At 45.1% G+C, this 11,237-nt stretch overlaps 2 protein-coding genes across 5 annotated transcripts in view; both read right to left on the bottom strand.

The window, feature by feature from the left end:
* Positions 1–1,229: 1,229 nt before the first annotated feature.
* il17c (interleukin 17c) lies at positions 1,230–2,545 on the bottom strand. The gene is made up of 3 exons (XM_030366383.1): positions 2,195–2,545; positions 1,811–2,031; positions 1,230–1,691 (listed from the first exon to the last, which is right to left on the bottom strand). Exons 1-3 carry the CDS (start codon positions 2,216–2,218, stop codon positions 1,445–1,447), a joined length of 492 nt encoding a protein of 163 aa, XP_030222243.1. The 5' UTR covers positions 2,219–2,545; the 3' UTR covers positions 1,230–1,444.
* A 742-nt stretch (positions 2,546–3,287) lies between these two features.
* Positions 3,288–11,237, bottom strand: part of zc3h18 (zinc finger CCCH-type containing 18) — a 41,268-nt gene continuing 33,318 nt past the window's right edge. For 2 of the 4 annotated variants that reach the window (XM_030366380.1, XM_030366379.1), the window contains 7 exons: positions 10,668–10,766; positions 10,090–10,098; positions 8,528–9,096; positions 8,080–8,294; positions 7,787–7,886; positions 7,054–7,150; positions 4,289–4,719 (listed from right to left, as the gene is read on the bottom strand). In XM_030366380.1, coding sequence (XP_030222240.1) covers positions 4,485–4,719; positions 7,054–7,150; positions 7,787–7,886; positions 8,080–8,294; positions 8,528–9,096; positions 10,090–10,098; positions 10,668–10,766 — 1,324 coding nt within the window. In that variant the 3' untranslated portion in view covers positions 4,289–4,484. Of the gene's footprint in view, positions 4,720–7,053; positions 7,151–7,786; positions 7,887–8,079; positions 8,295–8,527; positions 9,097–10,089; positions 10,099–10,667; positions 10,767–11,237 lie in introns of all 4 variants that reach the window. The other 2 variants (XM_030366377.1, XM_030366378.1) reach the window with 2 other exon arrangements.

Below are 11,237 nucleotides of genomic sequence, written 5' to 3'. Positions count from 1 at the left end.
TTAGTTACGACTAGTACAAAAATGATTTTTTAGAAATGTGGGCCAACTGAAAAGTATGAACATGGAAGTTTCAGCATGTATGGCAATCAATACTTAGTTGCAGCTCCTTTTGCCTGAATTGCTGCAGCAATACGGCGTGGCATGGAGTCGACCAGTCTGTTGCACTCCTCAGGTGTTATGAGAGCCCAGGTTGCTTTAATAGTGGCCTTCAGCTCTTCAGCATTGTTGGGTCTGGCATCTCGCATCTTCCGCTTCACAATACCCCATAGGTTTTCTATGGGGTTAAGGTCAGGTGAGTTTGCAGGCCAATCAAGAAGAGGGATACCATGGTCCTTAAACCAGGTACTGGTAGATTTGGCACTGTGTGCAGGTGCCAAGTCATGTTGGAAAATGAAATCGTCACCTCCATAAAGTTGGTCCGCGGCAGGCAGCATAAAGTGTTCTAAAACTTCCTGGTAGACTGCTGCATTGACCCTGGACCTCAGGAAACACAGTGGACCAAACAGCAGCAGATGACATGGCACCCCAGACCATTACTGACTGTGGAAATTTTACACTGGACTTCAGGCAACGTGGATTCTGTGCCTCTCCTGTCTTCCTCAAGACTCTGGGACCTTGATTTCCAAAGGAGATACAACATTTACTTTCATCTGAAAACATAACTTTGGACCACTCAGCAGCAGTCCAGTCCATTTTATCTTGAGCCCAGGCGAGACGCTTTTGACGTTGTCTCTTATTCAAGAGTGGCTTTACACGAGGAATGCGACAGCTGATGCCCATATCTTGCATACGTCGGTGTGTGGTGCTTCTTGAAGCACTGACTCCAGCTACAGTCCACTCTTTGTGGATCTCCCCCACATTTTTGAATCGGTTTTGTTTGACAATCCTCTCCAGGGCGCGTTTATCCCCTCTTGCTTGTACACTCTTTCTACACATCTTTTCTTCCCTTCGCCTCTCTATTAATGTGCTTGGACACAGAGCTCTGGGAACATCCAACCTCTTTGGCAATGACCTTTTGTGTCTTGCCCTCCTTCTTTAAAGTATCAATGGTCATCTTTTGGACAGTTGTCAAGTCAGCAGTTCTTCCCCATGATTGTGTGTCATACAGAATCAAAACGAGAGACCATTTAAAGGCTTTTCCAGGTGTTTTGAGTTAGTTAGCTAATTAGAGTGTGGCACCAGGTGTCTTCAAAATCTGACCTTTTCACCATATTCTAATTTTCGAATAATTTACATAGCTTCACGTTATAGGCTTAATAACAGCCTATTACTATATGATAGTATACCAGTATGTATTTGATGACGTTGTCAACTTCAAATGGGACGATAATGACGTTGGCGATGATCAACAAAGGGGTCTATAACGACTCCGGCACGATCTCCATCACACGTCAGATTGCATTTTAAAACAAATACAACAAGGTGAATCCAACAGATTGTATATTTATATCCGATGGGTGCTGCAAGTGCATCCTACGGCCACGTCTTTGTCGTACGGTTTCAGCCGGTATCTTTCGCCATCCTCGCACAGCTCCTTCCTCAAGAACCTCTTGCTCTGCTTGACCGTTACTGAGCCATAGGTGTAATCCTCCCATGGCTTCTGATCCTCGATGTTCATCAAGATACAGCCCTCGCACAGGCATTGAGCTACAGCAATCGTCTCCGGGAATCGGCCCTCTTCTGTTTCATACCTGCGAGAGAAAGGGGTAAAACCACGTTAATCACATATCCGCTCCGCCACCCATGCAGCCCTTCGCGGTGTGTGAGAGTGAGTGACGCAAGCAAGGGAATGTCGACGGATATGACTTACACGATTCGCCAGGGGGAGATGGAGCGGTCCTTCAGAGGTTTGCCTAAACTAGCGTAAAGTTCGACCGGGCATTTCACTGGGGTCTCCTCTTGTACTCTCTCTGTATGCTCACTTGGCTGGATTTTGTGCCTTTTCAGAGCTTTTTCTTTCAGGTGTCCTTCTTCATGGCATGGTAACGAGGTCGTTCGTACAGTCACAAATAAAACGCCCAAAAACAAAACCTGTGAAGGGAAGGAACATGTAAATACAGAGTATGCACTGTGTGAAAACATATTAAATTGATTGAACGTTGAAATTGAAAAAAATACACCATAACACTATCCATTAAATGAAATATCGTTACTTTGATTTGGCAAAAATAACACACAATTAATTCTCACTCACCTGCATTACGCAAAGGCCAAACATTGTCCTTGCAGTATATATTTTTTACGTGTGTTCCTAGGGGCTTTGCTTGATTTTGATGGCCATGATGCTGAAGACTGGCATTTATAGTGGCTGGGCAGGGAAAAACCGGCATGAGGAAACATAAATAGTAATATTCAACAGACTACTTCCTCTTCCCAAAAGAAGATGTAGGTGTCAACGCTATCCCACTCCGTCACTGATTTGGCTTCATAACATTGCATCACAGCTCGGGGTTTCTTGCTACATGATGACGAGATATTAGTCTATTTATAACCCTGCGCTCTGTAGGCTACATGAGTCAATGATAAAACATAATAGTCTCACCTGCGTCTTTGTTCACACAGCAGACATCAAGTTACAGGCCGACAAGAAACTTGATCGGCAGCCCCCATGTTGTATAAATGCGTAAGTCTCAATTGTAGTCATCAATTGTTTGTCATGCAGATACTATTTCTCCCTAGAAATATTGCAGCAGCGCTGAGGTCAAAGTGTGGTCGTTAAGCTTGCTACTTTCTACATACAAACCATTTTCCCATATTTTGCATTGATCTTGAGAACGTAATCATTGTTTGGGCAATGAAGGCCCAGGGTGGTTAAGCCAGCAAATTGTCAAAACAAAATGGACCATGTTATACTTTATTTTGTTAAGGCATTTTTGGAAAAAATACCTATTGATTTATCGAATTACCAAACTTTTTAATCTGTATGTGTGTGTGTGTGTGTCATTTTTAAATGTTAAAAAAGGGCTCAGTGGCATATTACAGGTGTGTGCCAAGCTTATATTCCATCCATTGCTTTTATAGAATGAAAATTGCTATGATTTGAGTGGAAATAAAAGTGTAAATATAACCTTTCATTATATGTGCAACTGGGATCAAATGGGTTGAATTCAAATACAGCACCAAGTGTCAATAGGCAAACATAAAATGGTATTCACATGCTCCACAACAGATTTTCTATTAAGGAATTTGTTCTTACTTGTCAGCTTTAGCATAGACCAGTCAGTAAAACACAGAATTGACCGTGAAGCTTATTCTACAGAAAAAGTTATAACAAAGCAAACAATGCATTCTCTTTATCAAAATAGTTTATTTAGAACCCTTTTTGTCGCACAAGAAAGATGCGGGTATCCATCAACTCATATCGCCGTTACATCTCTAATATTGTGTGCCAACTAAAAATGGGACAAATAAATTCTGTATCACTTGAAAAGAGCCTAGAAGAATAACAAAAAATTAAACAAAGATAAGAAAAAGCCGAATGAAGCAATATTTCACGTCACCATTTTTTTTCCCGGTAATAATGACCTACTTGGGGTTCAGGTAACGCAATAGTATTGTATAAAGGTTTGGATCGAATTGCCCCACAGGGCCAGTGGAGTTGAAGAGGCAAGTCAGTGGCAAAAGGTGTCAGCCATTAACAAAATTTGATTGGTTAGATCGGGCTCCAAATAGGAAACCTACTTGGGTGTATGTACAAAATAAACAAAGGACAATTAAGAAACCTTTTGTGTAACCATATCAAGTCTGACAGTTAAACTCTAAACTGAATTTGTCGATTCACCTCATACACAGATTTAAAAAGGGGCTTTGATAAGGGGTGGCAGTATGGTAAAGAGAATTCAAATAATATAAGCCTACCCAGTAAAAATTGTGCCGAGCGTAGAAAGGGGGAGAGACAAGCGATAACGAGATTCAGTATCTATAAATTCACCTTATTTGTCAAAACACACAAACATCAGAAAGGTCCTTAATTCCTGTAATTTTTTTGATTTTTTTACTCAACTGACCAACAAGTAGACAGAACTTATCCACCATTTTGTTTTGGTTCTGTAAAATCAAGATATAGGACAATCCATGAAGTCCTGACCGGCATCCCTTTCACAACAGCAAGTAAACGAACATGGACATTTAACAACGTTAAATGGCAGAGCAAGTTGGCTGTATGCAAATTGACGGAACAAAATCCCATGTATGTCTACAATCAAGTATTTATGCTGGCCACGGTATTGTTTGCTGGCCATTCAAACAGCGGCATACATATGTTGTGGGACGAGAATATTTGTTGTTTATTTTACACATATCCAGTGAAATGCTCCACATCAAAGGGCATTAAGGGGCAGAGTGTGGTCAGGAGGAAATGTGTGGGATTCCCGGGGGAAAATCCCCCAATCCCATGGCCCACAATGTCGCCTTGGCCACTAGTCCGTAACGGCAGGTAGGCGAACCGGCAGGCATCTTTGTCGCTGAGCTGGGCTCAGGGTGGGCTACTTTGCCGGGATCTTTGCCCTCTTGCGGGCGATGGCGTCCTCGACGGCCTTCAGCTGCTTCAACAGCTCCTCCCGACGTGATAGCGTATTGCTGGGTTTACCCGAGCCAGAGCCAGAGCCAGAGCCCGGTCCAGAGCCAGAAGAAGGTCCCGGGCCTGGGGCAGCCTGTTTGCCCGATGGAGTCGACGGGCCCTTTCCGGAGGACTTGGTTGGCGGGGACAGCGGACGCTTCCTGTTGCAAGAAAGGTGCAAGAGAACCCAGTCAGCAGCCGCAGCTCAACCCATTGTGGACTGACAGGAATTGACTAAAAATAAAGCCTACGTTCATCCTAAAATCTGGCAGCGATTGCTGTATTTTTTGCCCATTTAATTAAAATTATATATGATTATATATTATATCACTACGCTAACCCAAAATCAAAAAGTAGCTCCACAAATATAAGTGCAAGATAAGTCCTTTTTCCATCAAAAGGATAATGCGCTTTAAAATGATGCGCATCAAAAGTTAGTGCGACATATGTGATGGAAAAAGGGTTATATCGCTCTAACGCCGATTTTGTCGCACTAAGTTAATTCGCTCTGCAGAGGTGGTTTTGGGAAAGTTCTAGCGACATAAAAGTAATGGAAAACGGCTGAAGCGATATAGAATGTCGCGCATGCGCATTGTTGATGGAAAATCATCTAGCGGGTCAGAAAAATGCGCTTCAACACGGGGCATTGTGACACAATTTTAATTCGCTATAATCATTCTGTCGATGGAAAACCGTTTAGGCGCTTCTTATGTCGCTACAAATTAATTCGCTTTAAGAGTTAATTTGCTTGAAAATCTGATGGAAAAAGGACTATACATTAGCTGGGCGAATACAATAAATTAAAAAAAATTGAAATAAAATAGCCAGATTAAATAAATTAAAGACTGATATGATCTGAAAGACTTAAACAGTCTCTCTCCACTGCGCACAACACATTATTTTTGTTTGTCTGATTAAGCAATCATTTGAATCGTCCCAATAAATACCATGATTGGCCGATCCTTGACCCTACATAATCTGAAGTTGATAACAGGTTGGCGCAGCAAACGCAACACCACCATAGGGCACCTGAAAAGTGACACCTGCCTCCAGGATTCTATCTATATTTGTATTGCTTGGGTCCCTTGACTTCACCGAGAAACAAAAGAAATGTGTGCGCCTATAATAAATCACTGTGACACTCATTGAACAATGACTGCATCATAGTTTGTATATTAACCCCGTTGGCTGGGTTATCAAATCTCAATTCACTATTCGAATGATTCGTAAAGCTTTTCTAATGAAAGAATTAAGATACAAATATTAGCATTTTGATTCACGTCTATGCATATTTGGTAACTGTAGAAAGAAGAAAAGTTACATTTTGTCTGAATATCCCAGGCTAATGGCCCTTCAGTTGAGCTATTGGCAGAAGTCATCAGAATGGCAAATATGGGATGACTGACTTTAATTTTTTCATTTGTTATGTCGTTGGATTTTCAAACATAATGAGCATAATCCGGTAGTACTTTGAATGCTGCCGTCCAGCGTGAGGATATTCAAACCCCCGAGGTCATCAGGGGGGGGATTGTTTTAGACAGGTTTTAATAATGAATGTATTTAGCAGCTATTTCAATGTTAAGAGTCCAAATGACGCCAAAAAGCTATACCTACATATAATAACGTGATGGTGATTTAGTAAACACGAAACAAACAGGTAGCAAGGTTTTTCATTGTATGGTGATCCGTCCCCCAAAAAAGCTCCTGTGTGATTTATCACTAGGAAATGTATTCAAAACTATAAATATCGTTCAAACCACCTATTCGCTTTGTGAAAATTGGAAGTAGGCCTATGATCATGCTTTTGGAAATGTGGGTGTACAGAAACTTTAGACCGCATTGAAGTTGTGGTTACCAGGTCGGACTAGGAAAAGGCCACTGACATTTGGCATTTGACATATTGTGGTTTTAATATTTTGCATTATGAAAATAAAACATTTGTTTTATTATATAGAAAGCAAATAAAACCTGAAACTAGATTCTGCAGAAGTGGTCTTCACCTGCTCTAGGCAGTGAAAGACACGCACTATGAATGGGCTTTTCTTCTTTCTCCATTGAAAATTTGGATATTTCTTTTGAAACCAAGATTATTCTAAGCGTGAAATTATGTATTGGGGCAAGCCCTACATCATAGGTTGCCAATATCCAACGTGACACACGTTTTTTGACTGTGGTGGGGGACATCAGCAAAGAGGCTACCGACATCACATGTATGATGAGCTGTTGTGTTAACCCCTGCTTCCACATATAAATACCTCTTCCTCATCAAGCCCCAACCACACTTCCTGATTTAAATCCCTGAACAGGTGAACAAAGCAAGTTTGTTGACCAATTTAAATAACACGTGGGAGTGAAAACCTTCAACAACTACTAGCTGCAGAAGTTGTTTAAGGTTTTCACTCCCACGTGTTATTTAGAAACTCCTGTCAGGGTTCCCCTTGTGTGGGCGTGATGCAGTCAGGTTTCGAGCTCTCATACTTCCGGACTGTACCAACCTGTCCCCTTGAGGTGGCATGGGCCGGGGACCTGGGCCTCTGGGCCGATCCATTCTCGGCGGGAACATTGGTCGTCCTGGCATCCTCCGGTCACGGCCTGATGAAGAACAGCAATAACAATGATCTTCATCTGTATAATAGATATTAACGCGCCCTGCACTGATATATGCCCAATCTTTTGGCATTGGTTTTGTGTTTAAAGCTCAAATTTAGCAGGAGAGCTCCGGAAAAATTAATCAAATAATCATTACGCAGTATACAATATTAGAAAATATGACGTCAACTACGTTCGTCAACGACGCCAGTACAACGCATACATGCACGTAGGCATGTACGTAGGTATTGCGTTAATTGCATCTCCGCTGACGCAGTTAACTGCAGAAATAATTGGAAGCACGTGTGGTGCTGCAGGGACGTACGCAATTCCAACATTTGTGCCTGCGTTGGTCTTATCTTTGGTTATAAAGATAGCGCAAAGGTTGGAACTTGAATCGATGATGCTATTAATTTTTATTGGTTTAGGACCAAGTTCTACTTAACCTCTCACTTTTCAACCGCTGTATTATTATTTTCTATAGTGATTTTGTGTCAAGTGAGTTTGATCTTGTGATGACTCCCTGCCTAAATGAACCTTTCTGCACGGCCTTCATTCTCCTCGCTGCACAGCCCTTTGGTACAATCTGTGGTGCTTTGTGACTCATGCTCGTGTGTGAACACGGAGCTGGGCCCTCACCTCTGCCAGGAGACATGGCCATTCTCTTGCTCAGAGGGGAGCCTGGGCGCTCTTTGTCAGACGGCATGTACCTCTTCCTGTTGCCGCGGTCACCCTGCTGCTACAAGCAACAAAGTAAGGGAGAAATTAAAATAGATCGGGGAAAGGGGACAGGTTAAGATTTTTACAACTGCAAAAAGTGTTTAAATTAATTGATGGGATGCTTTCATTGAATTTTGTATCGTACACAAGTATGAAACGATGCTTCTGCTGGGACGGTCAGGTAGCATTTTTATTCATTTTATAGAAGGTACCTTATTGAGGAGGGTGAGCTTGATGTCTTTATGGGATCCTGATCCTCCGTAGTTCCCTGGGGGGCCCATGTTACCGGGCATGTGGTGCATATGGTGGCCGCCCCTGTTCCCGGGTCCCATCCTGGGCATGAAGTTGCCTCCTCGTGGGGGCATCCCGGAGGGGTCCATCTTCCTGCGGTCCTCGCGGAAGGGCTCGTCCTTCTTCAGCGGTCTCCCTGTGAAGGGAGAGGACAACGTGTTACATTTGATGTGGTCAAGTTCAATTCAAACAAATCGGTCAATCATCATTTTCAGGGAGGCAGCGTCCCATTCAGGGGAGCTCGGTGCAGGGGGGGAATCCCCCCACCAATCTGACGGCAGAGAAATTCTAATTATGTTGCCTGAATATAAAAATGGAGCTTTCCCCCTTTCTTTAAAACACACACACTTAAAGAGCGCACACACTAACCCCTGCCCCTGTCTCGCGGGTGTGGCGGCCTCTCACGGGGCGGTCCAGGCCTCTCTCTGCGGGGGTGTCCCCCAGGGTGTCCGCCCGGGTGTCCCCCCTGGTGTCCCCCAGGGTGTCCGCCCGGGTGTCCGCCCGGGTGTCCCCCCGGGTGTCCCCCCGGGTGTCCCCCCGGGTGTCCTCCCTGGTGTCCGCCCTGGTGTCCGCCCTGGTGTCCCCCCTGGTGTCCGCCCTGGTGTCCCCCAGGGTGTCCCCCAGGGTGTCCCCCAGGGTGTCCCCCAGGGTGTCCTCCCTGGTGTCCCCCGGGGTGTCCTCCCTGGTGTCCCCCAGGGTGTCCTCCCTGGTGTCCCAGGGGGTGACCCAGGGGCCCCCCGGGGTGGGCGGGGTGCCCTCCCCCGGGGGGCGCCGGGTGCCCACCCCCGGGCTGGCCGGGCGTGGGGGAGCGGGAGCTGGCCGAGGACACGGGGCTGGCCAGGTCGGCGTACATGTCCTCGGAGTCGGCGCTGCGCACCGAGCTGCTGGTGCCCGACGTGGCCGAGGAGACGGACGACACGCTGCTCACGCTCAGAGACCTGGGAGGGGCCGGGGGGAAGGACGCACACACAAAGGCCTTCATCACACCGTTATTAATGGAGCTTCTCAAACGCTGTACGGTCGTTTTTTCTTTCATTTTGCTACGCAACAAATCAAAGCTTTCTTTTGCACCGAGGGCAGACATGGGGCCAGGGCAGGCTGAGGGATCCTGCTCTAGGGGGGAGGGGCGCACGCTCGTAGTGATGTTAACATTCAACTCCCTGTGCTAGCCAGGTTGGGCCCACTGTTGTGCCGACCCTGCATGGACAAGAGCAGTGAATCTGTATCGGGAACTTGCACTTTTTGAAACATCACGCTGACCAGCATCGCACCTCTCGTAGATACAAATCGTGCATTAGACCTGCCGTGATAGCGAGGGCAGGCAGAGCATGGTAGATCTGCTGCACCGCTGCAAATTAACTTAGTAAGTAACATATGTCATTATGGTAGTTTGAACTGGGTAAATGTTTAACTGGTACTACGTGTGACTGGAGTTATGTACTCCAGTAGTACCTTATTCTAGTTATTTTTTCATTATTGGCTCATACACATTTACTTTATTGCTAAATGATAGCATGTGCCAAACAACAATGTAAATCAGATTTATTCATTATCCTTACCGTGTTCTATTATAAGACGGCAGTACAGTAATATGGCGGGGCAAATTATATGGTTCTTGTATTATCGATATAATTTATTTTTTATCGTTTTATTGTGTAGCTATTAATTATTTTTTATTATTTTATTATTTTATTGTTACGTCTGTGTTGAAGGCCATTCTGATGGACGGATTGATTTGTGTGTTCCTGCGCATCATGTGGTGTCCCCTGCAAGGCGTGGATGTTGCGTGTTCGTGTGATGTTGTGCGTGCGTCTGATGTTATGCGTGCATGGGATCTCGAGGGGGAGTTTCAGGTGAAGGCAGGGGCGGTGGCTGCTGTCGATGTTTTTATTAACTTCTTACTAATACATCCTCATGAGGCAATGTCTTACCTTGATTTCCTGGGAGTGTTGCCAACAGAGAATCAGCGGCACATGGAGGCGGAGGAGAGACAACAGAACAGGGGAAAGTCGTAAGGCCGGGTCACGTCAACAGAGCAGATCGTCCTCTGATCATTTCAAAGTACATGAAGCTATCCCCGAAAATATTTGACATTTTTGACAGTGAAACCCTGAGCAGCTGTGCAATGCAAAATATTAACCAGGAGTATCATTTCCTGCCTCGTCCGCCTGATGGACAAAGATAGTTCCTGTCTGTGTGTGATGGTATGCGGGCGTGTGTGTGTGCACTTCCTTGAGAGTGTATGCAGTGTGTGTGTGTGTGTGTGTGTGTGTGTGTGTGTGTGTGTGTGTGTGTGTGTGTGTGTGTGTGTGTGTGTGTGTGTGTGTGTGTGTGTGTGTGTGTGTGTGTGTGTGTGTGTGTGTTTGTGTGCGTGCGTGTTAGAGATGGTATCCCGAGTTGTGTGTGGGAGTTCAAGCGAGAGAAATGCCTGCGGGGGCTTGCAGTTGACTTTCTGCTGCGTGGGCCGACTGTGGCAAACTTCATGTTGTGCTGCTGTGAATGTGACTACCTGGATTTCCGCGAGCCAGAGCGTGACAGCGAGTTGGACGAGGATCTGGAGCTGGAACCGGTGTAACTGCTCGCACTCATGCTGCCACTGGCAGTGCGCCTGCGGGTGAGAGATGCAGAGAGAAGGCGACGGATGAGGAGAGCGTAGGTCTGAGGCCGAGGGGTTCATGGACTTCAAAGAGTCAATTCCAAAGTTCCTTCCCCCCAATACTTCTCAACCATGGCCGAGATATCCCCCACTACGAGTCCTTACTTGTGGAAGTACCAGAGACGTCAGACACAGTCTTTATTATCCATAATATCGTCTGAGGTGCACATTTGGCCGTGATATTAGATATATTATATAAATACCCGTATATAATATTATTATCGTGTTATATTATTTATATAGATAAAGAGCGGCAGCAGTCAGCAAACGGCAACAACCCCTTCTCCTCCATGCTGTGGTTCAGTCTGACAGCTCATTGGTCAATGGGCAGCAGCTCATTTGCATCAACGCTACAGACACCAGAAACAGCGCATTCTGAAGGGACTGTAACAGAGGGGAATAGCGGTAGACTATATTGTTTTT

The sequence above is a fragment of the Gadus morhua genome, chromosome 9 (assembly GCF_902167405.1).
Source record: "Gadus morhua chromosome 9, gadMor3.0, whole genome shotgun sequence".
NCBI classification, from domain to species: Eukaryota; Metazoa; Chordata; class Actinopteri; order Gadiformes; family Gadidae; genus Gadus; species Gadus morhua.
The sequence above is the reverse complement of the archived record's forward strand: the minus strand, read 5'-3'. Positions and strand labels throughout refer to the sequence as shown.